A 22,041-nucleotide genomic window follows, 5' to 3' on the forward strand; every position below is an offset into this window, starting at 1 on the left:
GGGCATGTTTGTTGGCCGGCTGCTGTTGCGCTCCAAACATGAAGCAGCTGTTTATTCCATGAGTATTTGGGGAGGCTGTTTAGACTGCGGCAATCGTGTCTTCTCGCAGTGCATTTGATCATAAAAAGGATAGAACAACAGCTTGTTCAAAAACAGAAGAAAGTGATGAAAACTGAAAACTCAAAGTCATGTCAACTCTATTTTTTAATCTACATCAAGTTTCCGGAGTTTATGGCATCATGGTTTACCGGTGTTACGTCGTCATGACAATGGACAATAAAACGTATTATGCTGAAGTATTGTGGCAATACTTTTAAAAACAGTGTGTATTTAATGTTTTGTGTATCGGATCCATTTACTTTCACTGTATGTGCCTTACTGGATGCAATTATTTTCTTTAGAAAAATAGGGTGAAATTTCACAATTCTCCAAATTAGCAGAGTGTATCAATGAAATCAAAGATTGGATGGCCAGAAATTTCCTTCTATTCAATTCTGACAAAACAGAGGTACTAATTATTGGACCAAAAACCTCAAAAAAAAAAAAAAAAAAAAGCTAAAATATAATTTGACCCTCGATGGATGTACTGTTACGTCATCTTCTACAGCGAAGAACTTATGTGTTATATTTGATACCAATCTGTCCTTTAAAAATCACATTTCCAATGTTCATAGAACAACATTCCTCCAACACAGAAATATTGCTAAGTTACGATACATGCTCTCTGTTGCTGATGCCGAAAAACTCAATGCGTTCATGACCTCAAGACTAGGTTATTGTAATGCATTACTGGGAGGATGTACAGCAAGTTCAATAAATAAACTTCAATTGGTTCAAAATACAGCCACCAGAGTGCTGACTAGAACCAAGAAATATGATCATATTAGCCCCATTTTATCATCATTACATTGGCTACCTGTTAAATTTCATATTAATTTTAAAATTCTGTTAACTACATACAAAGCTTTGAATGGTCTAGCTCCACAGTACTTAAGTGACCTTCTACCATGCTATATTCCATCACATTCATTACAATCGCAAAACTCTGGCCTGTTAATAATTTCTAGAATATCAAAATTCACAAAAGTAGATCATTTTCGGCTCCAAAACTATGGAATAGTCTCCCTAACACTGTTCGGGATGCAGACACACTCACTCAGTTTAAGTCTAGACTAAAGACTCATCTATTTAGCCAGGCATACACCTAATTTATCCTTCAACTCACAATTAGGGTGCTTTAGTTAGGTCTGCCGGAAACCAGAAACATTTATCATGATCTATAACTCTGCAATAAATTGAATGGCATATAAATTAATATTATTATATTTGTTTCCCTGTCTCAACCTCAGATTTCATATTCTTCATCCTGCTTTGTGTCAGACTCCACTGCTACGTGTCACTGAGTGATGACGACAAATTACAGCCAGTGCTAGCCAGACATCACTTCAGTCTTTTACGATGGACTTCAGAGGATGAACTGTTGCCAACTCCAATTGTAACACATTGGATACTTCAAATGCTACTGCCTGAACCTTGGACTTAGGATAGACCTCACCGAAATGACCTGCCGGTTGAACTGCGATGCACCTCACTGATCTCTGCCTGCATCACCTTTGTCTATTGATGGACTACACTCTTGAAATGGAATACATAGACTATCAATTAATTGGCAACAAAAGCCTTCATCAGCCAACTAACAAAGGACAATGAATCTATGTAAACTTCTGCAGTTAATCCAGGATGAACTTCAAAGACATTAGTCATTAATCTTACAGTTCTTACAAATCTTTGTTTAAACACTGGCCCTTAACACTTACTTAGTTTACTAATTTTAAACCATGACCTGCACTGCACATAAATAACTAATATCAGCATTATATTCATGATGTTAGCCAGAGGGGAACTGGCCCCCACAGTGAGCCTGGTTTCTCCCAAGGTAATTTTTCTCCATTAATCAACATCTTATGGAGTTTTGTGTTCCTTGCCACAGTCGCCTTCGGCTTGCTCACTGGGATTCTAAATACAATTATTATTTAACTATTTAATTATTTATTTTTTATACACAATTTACAATCATATTTCATCAAACTACACAATGATGACTCTAAGACTTTATAGATATTACGGATTCATTTTCTGTTAATGCATGATTTTCTGTAAAGCTGCTTTGAAACGATGTGCTATACAAATAAAAATGACTTGATTTGACTTGGCAATCAACATTATGCCACAAATGCTTCCAATAGAGTTTAACTTGTATTAAACCGGAAGCACTCCTTGTAAGAATAAATATCTATGAATTAATGTAAAGTCTCAAAGCAATGCTGGTTTTGATGGTAATGTGTTGCTGTTCTCACTTCATTCTCAAAAGTTTGAACAAATTATCAAAATCTTTTTTTGCAGATTTGCAGACTGTTCAATCGCCTTAACTCTTCACACTTTTGTTCCATGATTAATATACAGCAAAGTGCCCCAAACTCTTTTCTTTTTCTCTCCACTCTAATGTGAGGTTCAGTCATCTCTATTTGTGTGTTTCTGGATGTAGCTCTTGGGGCTGAGCTAGGGGGTTTCATGACCCTTTAAAATAAAGAAAGAGGGTAATAACCAATATAGACAACAAGAGCTCTGGGAATCATAATTGTGTTCAAAATGCGATAAATGCAGAAATTATTGAAGTTAGTATACACTATCATTCTTTACACATTTAAATGAATTTTATAATGAATGGGGGGTGGGGGTTCTCTTGGGGCTAAGCCCCTAATCTCGTCCAACCCTAGCAATGCCCCCATTCACAATTCAATCACTGGCAACTGTCTGAAACAAAACAAGTCTAAACATTTACTAGCCAGTGGCTAATAACAGAATATTTTTTGTCGCAAAACGCAAAAATGGGTTGCATATGAGATATATTTTCTCTCATTGTAGAGGGCTGCATGGAAAGACTTTCATCTCTCAAAATAACAAAATAGTTTCTACAGAAATGCTTTTCTTTTTGGAGATTTTTAAAAACAAAATTTGACTTGCAAGTGTAAAGTGACTTCAGCAAGTGTACTTCAGCAACTGAAAAATATTTTATTCTGATTTCCACACTTTTTTGAGTGTTAAAATAGCACATTAGGATGATTTATTAAGGATTAGGTGACACGGTGTTTTCGTAGTAAAAAATAGGGCTTTGCCATCAAGAGTAAATATGCCCATGTCCAGCATGACAACAAAGCGCCTTATATACATAATTATGTGTGATTGTGTGTTTACTTTTGCTATACTTCAGCTTCAAAAATTGTCTCCAAAATGTATCTAAATCTGTTGAAACCTACCTTTGTGGACATCCTCAAAGATAAAAATAATACATAAAGTTAATAGTGTATTTGTACGTTTTTCTCTAGGGGTAAGGTTTGGAAAAATCTGTAGTTATAATTAGCGTCACATAACAACAGAGGACTATTATATGTCCTCATTTAGACAGCTAAATAAATGTTTGTGGTAAAACTGAACCTGTCATTCAATTTCATTATTAAGGCCACTGAGTCACAGCAGAGAACATGGCAACATTAATATGGGTTTGTCTGCAGAATGAGGGGTTAAAGCAATATAGAGAACAGTGTGTGAGTGTGTTTGAGTGCGAGACTCACTCTTTAGTTATGAGTCCTCTTGGGCCTGTGGCTTTTGCCAAATGAGGATCCAAACCATGCGTGTCCAAAATGTGTCTCGCAGCAGGACTCAACCGCAACCTGTGCAAAATCATGTATAAACACATCCAGAGAATACATTTTCAATAATTGTTTATGATACTGTGATCATATGTCCATGTATGACTGTCCACAGAAGTGAGAACACACAATATAAAGAGCACACAATTCTTAAGCTCTGTTCAGCCAATACTGTAATATAACCTGATTATCCCGTTATGAGGATACCTCTACACTCGCTCATTTTTACTGCTGCCCTCAGTTTCCCTGTGACTTGTGACTTACGTGTCCAAATAAGCTTTTAGGGCTGCAGTATTACCTATAAAAACATTCACAACCAACATACATGATTTGTCAGTGTTTATGGTTGCAGATACTGACGGTTTGAGAGCCGCAGTTGCATGTGGAGGTATTGGGGCAACAGGAGGGGCAGGGTCAGCAGCAGTGGGTGGGGCTGCAGTGGCTGGGGCTAGCTCAAAGGCCGGGATCTCCACCTGCTTCCAGTCTTCACTTTCACCGACCATCAGGGCGATGAGTGTTCCCAAACGCACCCCACGGCTGCCCTCCTGCACCTGAAACACACACAGGAAGTTCCTGTTCAGCAGTTAACACGCACAGGGTACAATAGGATAAAGGCACTGTTGTCCTAAAACCTGCCCTTAATACGTCACACTGGTGCCAATGTCAATCCCCGCCCATTTCACAAACAAGAGGGAAGCTCAAGCTGAGATATCAGACTCTGGAGACTAGCTAGCCCTTGAAATGAACACGGATTTGTACTGTGCCCGCAATATTTTAATTTAATTTTTCCCATACCTGTACCATTGTGTGCTGGATACACAAGTTGGCAAGTTCGGCGACAATATACTTCATCACGTCGTCGTTTCGGTAGATGCCTTTGATCTGACGTCGCACATTTTCATTCATCCAAGTATTCAGAAGAGCCCTGATTTCATCTACTGACGATTCTCCTTTCTCTGTTGATGTAAACTGGTAGCTAGATTTTTTTACTCTCCCCTTTTCTCCCCAATTTGAAATGCACAATTTCCAGTGCGCTCTAAGTCCTCATGGTGGCATAGTGACTCGCCTCAATCCGGGTGGCAGAGGACGAATCTCAGTTGCCTCCGCGTCTGAGACAGTCAATCCGCGCATCTTATCACGTGGCTTGTTGAGCGTGTTACCGCGGAGACGTAGCATGTGTGGAGCCCACGCTATTCTCCGTGGCATCCACACACACACAACTCACCATGCGCCCCACCGAGAGCGAGAACCACACATTATAGCGACCACGAGGAGGTTACCCCATGTGACTCTACCCTCCCTAACAACCAGGCCAATTTCGTTGCTTAGGAGACCTGGCTGGAGTCACTCAGCACGCCCTGGATTCGAACTCACGACTCCAGGTGTGGTAGTCACTGTCAATACTCGCTCAACACTCGACAATACCCAGGCCCCCCAACTGGTAGCTAGATTAAAAAAATTGGGAAATGAGTATCTTGTTGCTGATACTCTGACCTTACTCAGCTAGACTCCGCCTTAGACACTGACCCCACCTCAATCCCCAGTTAAACTTTGGCTCAAGGGTAATTGGCAGGTCAAAGGAGGCAAGATAAACCCCAGAAGTGACAGTGCAACTGGCCCTAGCATGCCATCATTTGGCCTGATAGTGGAAACGCGGCTACTGACTGATCAAATCACAATGGAGATTAATTTGTTTATAGAATACTTGAGATGTTATGAAATGCCAAATGTGATTGCAATTAACAAAAAATGGTTAACTCTTTTCTGAAGTGGTTATTTTAAGTATTACCTTAATTTTTTACTCAAAAAAATCATCTTGCTGTCTCAAAAGTATTTGCAAAATTTGACAAATTTGAACTAATGTCCATACACAATATCACTATAACCCACCCTGGGGGCCTTTCACCCCAAGTGTTGGGTAAAAGTCTCCCTCGCAACCTTTGGGAAAAAAAGAATTTTAATAAAAATATCCTTCGGTTTTGATTTCTTTTCACACAAACGATGTTGCTATATCAATATTCAATAAAATTATTTTATTTTATTTTTTTACATAAAAATAAAGATAAAATTGTATTTCTTGATACATTTTGTGACCAGAAAAAAGCACATTTTCCTCAAGGTGTGCCTTAAGCCCCGCAGTACTCTAATGCAGAAGATCGAACATCTAATGCTGAATGATTTTTACACACATCTTTGGATGAACAGTTACAGTGGCTGCATTTAAAAATCATATAATTATAATGCTGTTTATAAAAATGCCATTTCAACACAGTGTTTGTTTTAGTAAATTATGTTAAAATAAATAAATATAAAACAGAAAAAAAAAACACTGCGTAAAACATTTGTATTTTATTTATGTTCCACTGGCCCCCAGGTAATTCGCATTTGAGACCCCTGGGTTCAGTTGCAAAAAAAACCTTAAGTTAGGAAAACCCATATTTACTATACGAAGTATAGTAATATAATAATATAATATTTCAACTGGACACTGGCCTAGATTTTAATTAGAAAAGGATGTGCAGGTAAACATAGTCATTGTCACATGACTGATGTCAGTAACACACAGGAGTGATCCATCTCTGCAGTCATTTATTTAACATTCTTACTTTCACACCTTCACCGCAGAACAATTTAACCTCTGTCACACAAACTTACAAGTATTTTGGCGAGGACGCCATCATCATTGGACTCCATGACGACCACTGCTTTATCCGTCTCTATCTCACAGAGAGCATCACCAGCGGCAACATCATCACCTGTTGAAACATCACAAGTGTTTCTAAGACCAACATTTCACCTGTTATTCTGCACATATTTCTCTAAAGCTGTTCCACTGACTTCATACAGCAAAACTTCAGAATTATCCAAAGAATACGTATGCAGTTTAGAGTACATGTGCATTCAATCCTGCATCAACTGAATGAAAACCACAGCACAACAAGAACTTAACCATAGTGCAGGACAGCTGTTAAGAGTCTTACAGCAAATAATAGTGCATTATTTGTTTTTCACCATAAGGAAAGCAGTCTAGGAGAAGTAACTGACAGACTCATGCGGTCCACTGAAAATTCAAATGAAAGTTGAACAGAGCTGCCTCAGAGCAGGTGAGAAATTGTCTGCAAATCATCTTACTGTAAATCACAATTCATGTGTACTCAACTACAATGTGGTAAGTTAGTGTTGTGACCAAAAATATCAGCAGAGAAGTCACAAGACAAAAAATTGCTCCAAAAAGAGATTTATTGTCATGGCCGGAACCCAGAAAAAAAAAAAAAAAAAAAGAATTACGGCCCTGTTTCTACTTGGTTTTAAGATGCATTTTCAGTGGCCCCGTTTACACTTGGCATTAAAATGCGACCTGTATATGGATGTTGTCCACATACACATTGAAAACACAAGTGTGAACGCGCTTGTTATCGGAATGTGTTCTGATCTGCTTCTCTTGATTGCAAGGTGGTCGGGGATGCATTGTCATATCAGTGTAATCTAAGCGCAGTCATAGCCAACATACTGTATCTACATTAACAGGTCGACGTCACACAAACCCTACTTACTATCATTATGCCCCCTCCTCTCTCCAAGGGCTACTGGCTGGCTAATGTTTACCTGGCCGTTTCTCCCATTTGTAAGTGTTCTTCTGTTGCCGTCTTGGCCCTTTAGTAAAATATGCTTCTCTTGTACAACTGTGTAAATTCTGAATGACAATAAATGAAATCTTGAACTTACAACACTAGCATTCTGTACTTTGTTCACATAAAGCAGTCAGGACTTGCCACAGTAGCATAAGCATGTAAGCTTGCTTTCATATATCATGTGTAGGTAGATAATATAAGATCTTATTGAACACTCCGATTTATGTGTGACCTGTGTGACCTGTGTTTACTTGTCAAGCAAAATGGGATAAGATATTATTTATCTTGTTTTAAGATAAATCTGACAAAATTTAGTGAACTTTAGACTTAAAACAAGACAAATAATCTGCCAATGGTGTAAGCAAAATAAACCTGTTTTCTCTTTGAATTAAGTTTATTTTTCTTACTCCATTGGCAAACAGATTTTTCTTGTTTTATGCATAAATCTCACTAAATTTGATTAGATTTCTCTCAAAACAAGACTTAAAATCTTATGCCAGTTTGCTCGTCAAGTAAATAAATCACGTTTTAAGAATGTTTAGATGTTTTCCAGTAAAAATAAGACAAAAATACATTCCTGTTTCCACCTGGTATTACCATGCGTCTCAAATGTGTTTACTGTTTCCTTGTGTTTAGATTTCGAGGGGAAGGTCTCTGATTTCATGACGACATACTTCAATCACTATGTCAGTGTGTTACTGCATGATAATCAACTGCAAAAAAGTCATAAAAGACAAAGTGCAAAAAAATAATGCAGTGCTGTTTCTCCCAGATGCATCGGAAATTTGATCAGAGCACAAACGCAACATTTCACACAGATTTCTTCATTATTTTTGTATTAACCTGAGCTTTAGATGTGTGTGCTGCTTGTAATCTGTGTCTCTGCACGTTGCTTTCAGACACACTGAAGTAGTTCCATGAAGTTCTTGTGCTTGTATGTATTGCTTTTTCAAATTTTCTGATCGGATGGTTATTTCCTTTATAAGCTGCATATAACCGGCCAAGTTTAATCTCTTGTTTTAGCGCAAGGGTTGATTGACAGGTAAGGGGAGGTGCTTCGCTGCTGTCCGAGGCGCATTCAGGACGGATTGCATTTCACACCTCAAATAAGATGTGGTCACATTCGTTTTTGACTACCTCCATATGTGGTATCAGTGATACAATCACAAAAGCTTTCAACTGTTTAGCCCTGACCAATAACACATCTTAATACCAGGTGGAAATGGGGCCTAGATGTTATTTTATAATTGAGCCTCCTCCCCTTAAATAAAAAAAAAAAAAAAAAACAGTTTAATCAGAATCAAAATAACAACTCCATCAGTTCACAATATTTTAACATCACACCTGACTATTATTAAATGAGCAAGTCAATACATCATCTTAACATCACTGGCATGTTTTAGAAGCATACATTTAAGTTCAGCAAATTCTCATTGGTCAACATGGACCTTCCACATCCAATCAGAAATTTGGCCCCTCCCATTCAGGAAGATACTAAACAATGCTTCCTAACAGCATGCCTCCCCTACTAGCTGCAACAGAAGGAATGGCAAGACAAACAATTAAATGTCAAAAGAAGCATTAAACATTAGATTTGATCAATGGTTTTCATGTACTTGATATTTTATGTTTATGAAAAAATATGAATAAAGAGAAAACAGATGGATGTCTGGCACAGGTCAAGCCCCACAAGGCCCCCAGGCCAGATGGCCTACGAAGTGGTGTTTTAAAGGTGTGCTCCAGTGAACTGACAGTTTAACCAAGACCTTTTTAGTTCTTAACACTGTGCCTCTTATATGAAAGGAGCATTTTAGTTCACATATTTCTGAGCAACTATATCCAGTACAATTTGTCTCACAGAGGGAAAGAGGTCACTACACTTACTATGGTGGATACAATTGCTAGTCATTAACAACAGCAAAACCTTATGCACAAATTGTATTTATTGACTATACCTCCACCCTTTAATACAATACAGATACATCTGCTTTTAAAGCGTCTTCTAGATTTGGCCATAAGTGGGCTCTAACGTATAGACAAAATTCACAAGTTATTTTGAATATATGTATTTTGACACATTTATCTTTGTAAAATAATGCCCTTATTTCAATCATGTTATATTTATCATATACATATTGAATAAATGGCTAATCGATTAATGAGATAGGTGTGCTAGATATGACATAACTGCATAACTTTCAAACTCCCCTCTCATTGTGTTGCAGGGCCCGAACACAGTACCAGCACTTTATAAGAGCTGCCAGTATTCAAGAATACCTGCCGGTAATGAGTCAGGAATTACGCCTCATTGCAGGTACGGCATTGCTGGCCGATTTCGAGCATTGCGAGGAAATATCTGCGCAATTGCGCAGTGTGCTCAAGATGCTTTTTTAATGTCACATTTGACACAGTCAGGAAGGTTGAGCTCATTTGCTGAATTTTTTTTTTTCATGCAACAATGAAAAAACAAGGCTAGGGTGTGAGCAAAACAGAGCGAAAATTACTGCGTGTAAATGTGTAAAGTTATTTGGTTGCACAGGTGCAAGTGACACCTGACAACTGTCATCAAAACATGTGAACTTATACCATCAGAATAAAAACGTCCTATGCATCTTATATACAACTTAAGTTTCAAATTGAGATAAAAATAAATAAATAAACTAAAATCATGGACGACTGACAAGTCTAGTAAAACAGCAAAATTTTAAGTTGACTTGCTATCACTCAGCTATGTCATTTAGCAGTGTGCTGGGCTGGCGAAAAAGATACTTGTGTGATGTACATGAGTAGATGTACTTCTTTTTAACTGCAAAAGACTGGATTAGTTCATTGCATGCTATTTATCTGACCTTTATGACATGACCATTTTGGTGTTTGTACACTAGAGGGTGCACAAAATTATTTTTTGCCAGTGACAAATACATGAACTCGGTCTGAATGTTAGTTAGACTGGGATGAAAATAAAGAACGGTATATGTCCGAATTTTATTTGCGTACCCCCATCGTCACCTCATGTACCCATTTGGGAAACACTGGTCTACAGTAATATATTGCATGTAAAGTACTGCATGTTTTCTATGAGCTTAGTGCAAACGAATTGCCAAACCTCGCTGTTATTTTTAATGCCATGAGAATATAACAGGCACGGTGATATACATATTAAATAATGTACATGAAGACTAAACATCATATGCAGACTTTCAAAATCAGACTGGGTTTATGTTTGCGGTACAAAGAGTTCATGAACTATTTATTTATAAAGTACTATATATAATTTTCAGGCTGTGTATCAGCTGCACATCCAATGCCGTTGGCTAGCTGATTAGCACCACCAGCATGCTGGATTGAGCAGAATGCAAGCTCTCATCTTGTTGGTCAGTAAGTTTTCATCACAGTCCGAAGAAAAAAAACTAATAAATCAAACCACTCTCCATAAAAAAACCTTTGGACTGTCAGGGGATGATTTGTCGAACCCGATGTAAATACCGTCATGGGAATCCATTGTTCCTGTTCAAAAGCTTGTTCAGAATGAAAAAAAATCACACACACAAAAAAAAAAAAAAAAACAGATTTGGTGTGAACAGGCCTTAAATATGCACTTCCTTACTGCGTGCGCTCACACTGAACTCAACAAGCTAAGTGTTTAATGCGCAAGCTGCACGAGAGAGGGAGAGGGGGCTGATTTACTCAGGCAGATTCTGGAATTACAGTTTGATTCAAAGACAAGATAATTGATTTGATTTGTTTATCTGAATTGATTGGTTTACAAATTTCCAGCTACATGTTAAAGTTAATAAAAGTGTGCGGACATGCGGGAATGATTGAAATTGTGCGCAATGTCACGCTGAATTTCAGGTCCTGAAAAATAACTAGATGATCTATACAATATGATAATAATAAATAATAATTTCTTTATATATTTCACATTTAAAGGTAGCTCCTCAAGGTGCTTTACTTAAAAAGACAAGAATATAAGAATAAAAAAAATGTAATGAAATAGAGTATATAATACTGTGATTATGAGTGCATAGAAAGGCCTTGTCAATCACAAAGGACATAACACATCCTCTTAATCATGAATTTCAGCTTCCTCCATCAGGACAATGTTATAGGATATAGGATAAGATCACAAAGTTAATTCATAAAAAAAAAAAAAATACTTTGTTCCATGTGCAATAGGCCTTCTTAACAGGGGCGTAGATAGCCCTGGGCATTCCAGTCTATAGTGCTGAATAAAAGATTATTGATTACAATTGGTGAATTTCTCCAACGCCTGAAATGATGAATTTTGATAATGTAACACTTGAGGACAATACCTGATACAACTTTAAATAAGTGTCCAGAATGAATTCCTGTCTTAACAGGGGGTGTTTGAAAAAATAAGTTGAAAAACTCCTGATAGCCATCTCTATCACTCCCCCTTCCACATTTTTCTTTTCAAGCCCATTTCATGCCCAGTTTTTAAATCTGAGGTGTGAACGACGGGTTCATGACACTTTAAGAAACTTTCATCCACGTTTCTTTATTGTTAGTATGCATGCATTTATTATAACCTCTTAATTGAAGGATCAAGCTGAATTATTGATTAATCGTTGCAATAATCACCCAAAGAGTCGATTAATCGTACCGTTAATAATCATTAGATTAGTCAATTATCAAAGTAATCGTTTGTTGCGGTCTGTAACGGGTTCATGATGGGCGAGGAGGAGGCGGGAACCAATGTAACGGGGTAAGGTGGGCAAGAACAGCCAACAGAAGTTTTAATAACATAAACAAACTCAAATCAACTTAAACACAAACACACAGCACACACACACACACACACACACACACACACACACACACACACACACACACACACACACACAGTGGCCACATGTGTCTCTCTCTCTCTCTCTCGAACTGGCATCTCCGGCTCCTCTTTATCCCCCTCCCGGCTGATTAGCCCGATACAGGGCCGGGCGTGCGTCCTCATGGTCCGGCCCCGCCCTCCTCCTCGTCACACAGTCATAAAATTTCAGCTAATAAACAGCAATTTAATTGACAATCCGCCAGCTATTTTATAAATAGCAGGAAAAAAAATGTGCAGTATGATGTCGCCATTTTCCAGCACTCATCAACATTCCATAATTTTAGCATTTTAATAAACACTTTAATAATCAGGAGTATTCTTCTAATCTGGTTTGTTTTTACATACACAAGAGTGATGATGTGACAACCACATGCAGTAATGCAATGTAACCTGTACTGAACACAAAATATTCCTTTAAGAATAAAAGAAAACCTTTCACCTTCTTTCTTGAGCCATTTAATGATGTTTCCCTCCTCCATTGTGGGTGACAGTGCTGGCATCAGAACATTCTGAGGAGCCACACCTAAAAACATCATCATAGTGTAAATAAAACAGATCTAGGCCCGTAAAACTAAATTAAATAATTAATCTCTCCACTGGGCATAAACTTGCAAGTACAGCCATCATGTGGTCACGTGGGGTATGACTACTACATTCAAAGCGCAGCTGAATGTGGCTTAGATCTGATTTTTTCACTCATGTGACACAGATCTGTTAATTGGATGACAGTGTGAACAGCCACAAGTGCATTCAATCTAAAATTTTCAAATCTGATCTTGGCCATTTTCATATGTGGAAATAAATCAAATACGTACACAATTACATCTCTCATCTCCATCTCTCTAGAGCTCCATCTGAAGTATGCAGGTATGTGAATCAGCCTTTTTTATTATGTAATAATATTAATACTGCATTATTAATAAAATACATAATATGAATATATATATATATATATATATATATATATATATATAATCTTTGTCTTTTTTTTATCTTTTGTCTTTTAAGAATAGTGATCATATGAAGCCATTTATTATCACATAGCTGTTTGGCTCCTTTTTAAATCATTTACATTTACGCATTTGGCAGACGGTTTTATACAAAGCGACTTACAGTGCCCTTATTACAAGGACAATCCCCCTGGAGCAACCTGGAGTTAAATGCCTTGCTCAAGGACACAGTGGTGGTGGCTGTGCGGATCGAACCAACAACCTTTTGCTTACCAGTTCAGTGCTTTAGTCTACCACGCCACCAAATCATAACGGTATGATCAAAAGTTTACATACCCTTGAATGTTTGGCCTTGTTACAGACACACAAGGTGACACACACAGGTTTAAATGGCAATTAAAGGTTAATTTCCCACAACTGTGGCTTTTTAAATTCCAATTAGTGTCTGTGTATAAATAGTCAATGAGTTTGTTAGCTCTCACGTGGATGCACTGAGCAGGCTAGATACTGAGCCATGGGGAGCAGAAAAGAACTGTCAAAAGACCTGCATAACAAGGTAATGGAACTTTATAAAGATGGAAAAGGATATAAAAATATATCCAAAGCCTTGAAAATGCCAGTCAGTTCTGTTCAATCACTTATTAAGAAGTGGAAAATTTGGGGATCTCTTGATACCAAGCCAAGGTCAGGGAGACCAAGAAAGATTTCAGCCACAACTGCCAGAAGAATTTATCGGGATACAAAGAAAAACACACAGGTAACCTCAGGAGAAATACAGGCTGCTCTGGAAAAAGACGGTGTGGTTTTTTCAAGGAGCACAATACGACGATACTTAAAAATGAGCTGCATGGTCGAGTTGCCAGAAAGAAGCCAATGCCACAAAAAAGCCCGACAACACCTTGACACGCCTCATAGCTTCTGTCACACTGTAATTTGGAGTGACGAGACCAAAATAGAGCTTTATGGTCACAACCATAAGCGCTATATTTGGAGAGGTGTCAACAAGTATTGTGCTCCTTGAAATAACCACACCGTATTTTTCCAGAGCAGCCTGTATTTCTCCTGAGGTTACCTGTGGGTTTTTCTTTGGATATCTTTTTATATCCTTTTCCATCTTTATAAAAGTTCCATTACCTTGTTATGCAGGTCTTTTGACAGTTCTTTTCTGCTCCCCATGGCTCAGTATCTAGCCTGCTCAGTGCATCCATGTGAGAGCTAACAAACTCATTGACTATTTATACACAGACACTAATTGCAATTTAAAAAGCCATAGGTGTGGGAAATTAACCTTTAATTGCCATTTAAACCTGTGTGTGTCATCTTGTGTCTGTAACAAGGCCAAACATTCAAGGGTATGTAAACTTTTGATCGGGTCCATTTGGGTGATTTCTGTTATCATTATGATTTAAAAAGGAGCCAAAAAACTATGTGATAATAAATGGCTTCATATGATCACTATCCTTAAATAAAAGACAGTTTTTTGCATGATCAGTCATATTTTCAAAATCAATGACAAAATTTCACAATTTCTGCCAGGGTATGCAAATTTTGAGCACAACTGTATATATATATATATATATATATATATATATATATATATATATATATATATATATATATATATATATACAGGTGCATCTCAATAAATTAGAATGTCGTGGAAAAGTTCATTTATTTCAGTAATTCAACTCAAAGGGTGTCAATGATTGTCTTCTGGACAACTGTCAGATCAGCAGTCTTCCCCATGATTGTGTAGCCTAGTGAACCAAACTGAGAGACCATTTTGAAGGCTCAGGAAACATTTGCAGGTGTTTTGAGTTGATTAAATGATTGGCATGTCACCATATTCTAATTTTTTGAGATAGTGAATTGGTGGGTTTTTGTTAACTGTGAGCCAAAATCATCACAATTAAAAGAACCAAAGACTTAAACTACTTCAGTCTGTGTGCACTGAATTTATTTAATACACGAGTTTTATAATTTGAGTTTTCCACGACATTCTAATTTATTGAGATGCACCTGTATATATATATATATATATATATATATATATATATATATATATATATATATATATATATATATATATATATATATATATATATATATATATATAGGTCATATTATTATTTCATTTCTGTTAACATAAATATATTTACATTATAAAATTACATACTTTTCCCAAAACTTTATTATCTTACCATAACAGGGTGGACATGTTATGCTTGACCACATTTGACTAACACCACAAAATAAAGGAAACATAAATAAAACAAGGGTTACTAACTTTAAATAAATTTGCTGAATGGCTGATGTCCACCTCCAGTGTGTGTAATATAATTTCATAACATATATCTTCAATCAAAGGTAATAGTATCATGACATAACAGGGTGGACAATAAAAACAAAAAAAAAACTGAAATGCAATTGAAATCCAATTCTGTTGGTCCTCCGCGTGCCACTAAAATAGCATCAACCCACTAAGGCAGGGACTCTGCAAGACCCCTGAAGGTGTCCTGTGGCCATAACAATTTGCCCTTTGTCGCTCAGGTCTTTACTTCTGCCCATTTGTCCTGCATTCAACACATTGACTATGAGAACTGATTGTTTGTTTACCATCTAATCTACCCAGACCTTGACATGTGGCCTGGTTAGGAGATGATCAACGTTATTCACTTCACCTGTGAGTGGTCATAATATTGTGGCTCATCACACACACATTACATACACATTATATACAGATATATACATATATATATATATATATATATATATATATAATTTGGGGTGTAACGGTTCAAATTTCTCACTGTTTGGTGTGTATGACGATTTTAGGGTCACGGTTTCTGTACGGTTCGGTATTTGTTATGTTCAGGGAAAAAACAAATATTACTGCCAAAAAGTACAAATATTTTATTTGGTAACAGACACCAAGAGATTTGCCCTCACTACAAATTACCATGGTTTTACTACAGTAAACATAGTTAAATACTGTATTTGTAATAAAATCACAGTAACCACAAAATTAACATGGTTACTGTCATGGTTACAATACTATAGTAAAATCAAGGTTACTATATGGAAACTACAGTATTACTATTGTAAAACAATGGATAATTGTATAAAAACTATAATTTCTGCCAAGAAAACAATGGTGATAGCAGTCATTGTTACTTGGCTACTACAATATTACTATAATAAAACCATGGTTACTATATAGCTACTACAGTATTACTACATAAAACCATGGTTAATTCCATCAAAACCATGATTTCTGCAAAGAAAACCATGGTGACAACGGTCATTGCTATTACAGTCATGGCTACTACAGCATTACTATAGTAAAACCATGGTTACGTTTCGTTTGGGTAACAAAACAAAAAAATTACTAACTCAAAATTTTAACTTAATACCTGCATTATTACGCTACAGTGGCGATTTCTTAGGGCCAGCAAAGCCTTCTCTGCTGGCCTAACGTGCCAAATAAATAAATATTTTTCATCCTTTCATTCTCAATCACCTTTTTGCCTACGTATTTTTAATCGCTTTCCACTCTTAATTGATCTACAAACAAATAGAGAAAAACTAAAAGTTTATCCAATCAGAATTTATTCTTTGATGCTTACAAGCAAAGTGTGACAACTGTTTCACAAATCGCAGTTCCATCCCGTCAGGCCTTCAGAATTTCTTCAGAATCCCTCAACAGTGCAAATGAATGGGCAACTAAAGTCAGATTGTCAGATTCATCAGCCAATCAGATTAATTTATTTGTTCTTGGTGGGTGTGATCTTTAGGATATGTCCCGGTCGGAGGGTTCACGTGAACTTTGCTAGTTTTTTAATTATTTTCATGTTGTGATCCGGTGAGATTCGATACACCCAGTTACATACTTGCTCTTTGAGGTAAACATGGCAAAGAAGTCAAAATTCTCAGACTCTGGAGACATTAAAAGACACTTACGTGTTAAAGCTGAGGCCTCTGACGGGACTGCGAGCCGGGGACTCGATTTGGACGGCACGTCGGGAGAAGATATTCAGCGTCAGTTGTCCAACATGTCGGTGATGTTGACGAAGGTTCTTGCTGACTTGGAGGATCTCGCTGCAATACGTCGATCGATTATGGTGATGGAAACAAAATTCTCTGAGTTGTTTACAAGAGTGACAGAAGTTGAAAAACGAATCGATTATCGAGTCATCGGAAAGGGAAATATCCGCTAATCCGCCCGTGTCCAAAACAGATTTGGAATTAATTTCAGAAAAACTGGAATATTTCGAAAATATGAGCCGAAGGAATAACATACGAATAGTTGGAATTCCTGAGCAGGAAGGGCAGAGATATGGTGAAATTCCTGGACGAGTTTTTCCCGAGTCTGCTCGACATAACAGGCCATAAACTGGAAATCGAGCGAGCTCACAGAGTCCCTGCTCGCAGATCTGCTGAGGGAGATAGGCCTCGATCCATTCTGGCCAAATTTCTGAAATCATCTGATAAAGATCTCGTGTTGTGCCAGGCAAGGAGTAAAAGGAAGCTTTCTTGGAAGAACCATAATATTTTCTTGTTCCCGGACTTTGCGAATTCGACAAGAGAGAAATGCCATCGGTTCAAGCAATGTAAGAAACTCTTACACCAACAGAAGATCACCTTTGCATTGATGTTCCCGGCCAAACTGAGAACAGAAACGAAGAATGGTCGCAAAGTATTTACTTGTTCAAAACAGGCACTCTCCTTTATAAATACATTGGAGTAAGCCATATGATGTTTCTTATATTAGTGGACTGACTCACGGCTCAGGTACTCTATTATCTGAGGAAGCTGGGTGCCATTTTTGTTTCTTTTTGCGTTGACTCCACATATATGTGTGTGTGTGTGTGTGTGTGTGTATGCATGTATATGTGTATGTACTCGGAAAGTCGGATTTTACAACTTCCTACTAGGAAAAGTGCAATGAAAAGCATCTTGAAGTCAGAATTATAACTTGTAGGCTCGTGCAGAAATTCTCAACTCTGATTTCACCGAGATGCAGGGGCATGATGTCACACAAACATGTCGTCACTCAGGGAGATATACAAAGTAAGTGATAAACATTCACTTTAATTTAATGTCGATAAATGAGTTTGTTTCCACATTACATGATATTAAAGTTTGTTTAACAAATGCCTGCTGAAACATTATAAACTCTTTTGATAATCGTACACCTAAAGCACAAATGCTAGCGCTGCAGCATTGTTTATCAATTGGGTTGCTAGGAGACATCTCTAATGAGAGACAAACCCCTGCTAAGCTAACGGGAGCGTTGCAGTTTTGTTTCCTTAAACGTCATCTTCCGAGTATCAGGGAATGTAATGCATTTATGGTCGGAGATATCAAGTAGGAATATCCCACAACCAACTTGAATGGGACGCAGCATAACCGTGTACCCTGACGAAACAAAATTTATTGCAAGCAACATTTAAATCACAAATATTATTAGATAGATTTTTCCAGGTATAATAGACCTCCTTGGTAGATTCATATGAAAAATTATGATTTTTGAATGTCTGTTTGTGAGATTTTCATTTCACAAAACAGTCATGCTGCAGTTAAAATTAGGCTTGCTTGAGCATTAAGTGTCGTTTCAAGTTCTGGCTTTCGTGCGTGGACGTGTTTTTAAAATGTCAATTGGTATTATTAGTTAGCTGCGACATAATGTATGATAACCAAAGGGTGTCTTATTCATTGTGAAACTGTGTTTTCTTAATGGCATGAATCACACTGAAGGCCTAGACATTTAATGTACTGCCCGCCACTGTTACGCTACATGCATCAACATAAAGTGCATTTCAAACTCAACTCAATGTATATTCAACGTTCAGAATCTGTACATCACTATAGAAGAAATAAATTTGCTATTAAAATTAATACGAGAATGGATATCGTAACGCGACTCAAGTATTTTAGCAATTCACGGAAATCCCACATCTTCATAAGTGAAGTAAGGGCAACATAACTCTGGCAATGAACACCCCAAGCACATTAGTTCTTGTTTCATGTCTGTCCAAACTAGCACAAAGTGCCTGTTTAAAGACGTAAGAGATTGTGTCTGTGTGCAGTTTCAGGCTCACCAGCGTCTCTGTGCGCACCGCGCACTATATATCCACGGGTGATGTCAGCGTAAATAAATAATCAAAAATCGATGCATTACCAGTATATGGCACTCGCGTCAAGCAATGTCTGCAAACAGTGCCTGTTTTGTAAACATTTTTTGACCATCGTTGTTGTAATTGACTGCATAAATGAAAAAGTTTCCAAACAGGAGACTTAAATGATGCAGGGGCTTCTCTCTTGCGGCTTGTTTTATCAGCTTGCCGTTTTGCCAATTAACACGTGCAGAACTGTGATGTTATCAACTGATTTAACATACTAACAGTTAATAGGACAGCTTCTCTCTGTAGAAAGTTGACCCAAGTGAAACACAGGCTAGAGGTCTGCATGGGTCTGATAATGAAACCCGACCCATACCAGAGACCCTACATGCCCGAACGATACCGTCAGATTATAAACCCGAACCGAACCCGAAATCACTCACTATCTTTATAATTTCTTCTCCTAGCAAGTACTGTTGCAATAGGCTGTATTTTATGTAAGCATACAGGCAACATTCGTAACAGTATTGAAACAGTAAACATACAGTTTTAACAAGGCACGGCAGCCCCTCAGTACACTAGAGCAGAACAAAAAAAAAACAATGATTTTCCTTTTATGCGCTGAAACTTCACTTGGTGCAGAACAATCTGGAATGGTATTAAACAACGCAACAGTCCCCTCTATGCAGCCTGAACTTGTTCAGAATGTTGAATCTTTGTGACAACTGCGTTAAAAAAACAAACAATGTAGACGCAGTGTAAAGAATGAAACAAAGCGCAGGTGTCTTGACATGTGTTTTTGAAAATTTTAAGTTCTTTTTAACTTGACACAGTGTTAAAGTGCCTGTCCTGCGCGAGATGCTGAAGAAACAGCGAGCCACCGCGCAACAGTCAAAGACATTCGTCCAGCATGTGTTTGCATAGGAAAACAATGAGAAAACAGCACAAATACACGTTTGGTGTTAACGGCCCCTAACTCGTCCATTCGCATGTGTCTGTGAGTGAGAGCACGTGTGAAACAAGTTCGGTAGGCCATTTTTTTTTTCATTAATTACATACCCCAACCCAACCCTGAAGTCCTACATGGAAAAACTGACCCGAACCCAGCCCGAAACCCGTCGGGTTCTAGGGTCTCGTCGGGCCCGGGTCGGGTTGCGGACCTCTAAGACAGGTGGAGTGTGTCCATCTACAGAGCCATACAGGTGCATTAGCGGAGGTTACAACTGCGTACGTCTATTTGGTGCTTTATTTTCTTCACCAAACTGTGTGATCCAGATGCGTTATTAAACTAGAGATGAGCAAAGCGGAGTAAAGGCTTACCGAACTGTGGTTGGCGAACCGTACGGTTCGTTTTTTTACCGAGAACCGTTACACCCATAATATATATATATACACAGTTAAGAATACTTAGACTTGTATTTTCTAACATCCATTACAACCTCAAATTGTGTCAAAGACTAAAGAATATACAGTAGATGGGCCTTCAGGCTGTATTTAAACATTTGAACAGAGGACAGGGACCTAATGTGAAAAGGAAGACTATTCCAGAGCTTTGGGACAATGACAGTAAAAGCTAGATTCCCTTTAGATTTACACCTAAAGCAGGGAACAGATAAAAAGAGTTGATCGCTTGACCGAAGCAACATGAGGGCAGAATATGGCTGATATACTGAACAAGGAAATCAGAGAGGCTAAAAGAAGATACTCTGAGAAACTGAAAAACAAGTTTTCAGCTAACAACCCTGCATCATTGTGGAGTTTCATGAAACAACTCACAAATTACAGGACTCCTACCCCCAACCCTGTGGTGGACCAACAACTGGCTGACAACCTGAATGTGTTCTACTGTAGATTTGAAATTTCCAATCTCACACCCCAACCCACTCTGACCTTCACTTCACACAAACACCAACACCTCCTGCAACCCCCCTTCTCCCCCCTCCTGCTACTCAACCTGCACTTAAGATCTGTGAAGATGATGTGAGCCGCGTCTTTTGGAAACAATAGACGAGGAAAGCTTCAGGCCCAGATTGCGTCTCATCAGCGTGTCTTCGATCCTGTGCTAACCAGCTGGCCCCCATCTTCACACAGATCTTCAACAGATCAATGGAGCAGTGTGAAGTCCCATGCTGCTTCAAACGCTCAATCATTATTCGTGTCCCAAAGAAACCAAAAAAATCACAGGACTTCATGACTACAGACCTGTCGCCCTGACGTCTGTGGTCATGAAATCATTTGAGAGACTGGTGTTGGCCCACCTGAAGAACATCACTGGACCCTTTCTAGATCCCCTTCAATTTGCTTATCAAGCAAACAGGTCTGTGGATGATGCAGTCAACATGGGATTGCATCATATCCTGCAACATCTGGACAGACCAGGGACATATGCAAGGATCCTTTTTGTGGACTTCAGTTCGGCTTTCAATACCATCATCCCAGCTATACTCCAGAATAAATTACACCAACTCTCTGTTCCCATGTCTATCTGTCAGTGGATTACCAGCTTTCTGACGGACAGGCATCAGCTTGTGAGACAGGGGAAACTCACTTCCAGCTCCTGTACAATCAGCACTGGTGCCCCCCAGGGATGTGTGCTCCCCCCACTACTCTTCTCCCTCTACACCAATGACTGCATCGCCAAGAACCCCTCTGTCAAGCTCCTGAAGTCACTGGCCTCATCCGAGATGACGATGAGTCTGCATACAGAAGGGAGGTTGAACAGCTGGCTGTCTGGTGCAGTCAAAACAACCTTGAGCTGAACATGCTCAAAACGGT

At 38.2% G+C, this 22,041-nt stretch overlaps 1 protein-coding gene across 3 annotated transcripts in view; it reads right to left on the reverse strand.

The window, feature by feature from the left end:
* The window catches only part of pdhx (pyruvate dehydrogenase complex component X), a 49,219-nt gene that overhangs the window by 19,424 nt on the left and 7,754 nt on the right, over positions 1-22,041 (reverse strand). For 2 of the 3 annotated variants that reach the window (XM_051689460.1, XM_051689462.1), the window contains exons 2-5: positions 12,634-12,717; positions 6,366-6,466; positions 4,071-4,261; positions 3,633-3,731 (exon numbers count right to left, since the gene is read on the reverse strand). In XM_051689460.1, the coding sequence (XP_051545420.1) occupies positions 3,633-3,731; positions 4,071-4,261; positions 6,366-6,466; positions 12,634-12,717 (475 nt within the window). The remainder of the gene's footprint in view (positions 1-3,632; positions 3,732-4,070; positions 4,262-6,365; positions 6,467-12,633; positions 12,718-22,041) is intronic. The other variant, XM_051689461.1, reaches the window with a different exon arrangement.

This window comes from Myxocyprinus asiaticus, chromosome 46 (assembly GCF_019703515.2).
Source record: "Myxocyprinus asiaticus isolate MX2 ecotype Aquarium Trade chromosome 46, UBuf_Myxa_2, whole genome shotgun sequence".
Lineage (NCBI taxonomy): Eukaryota > Metazoa > Chordata > Actinopteri > Cypriniformes > Catostomidae > Myxocyprinus > Myxocyprinus asiaticus.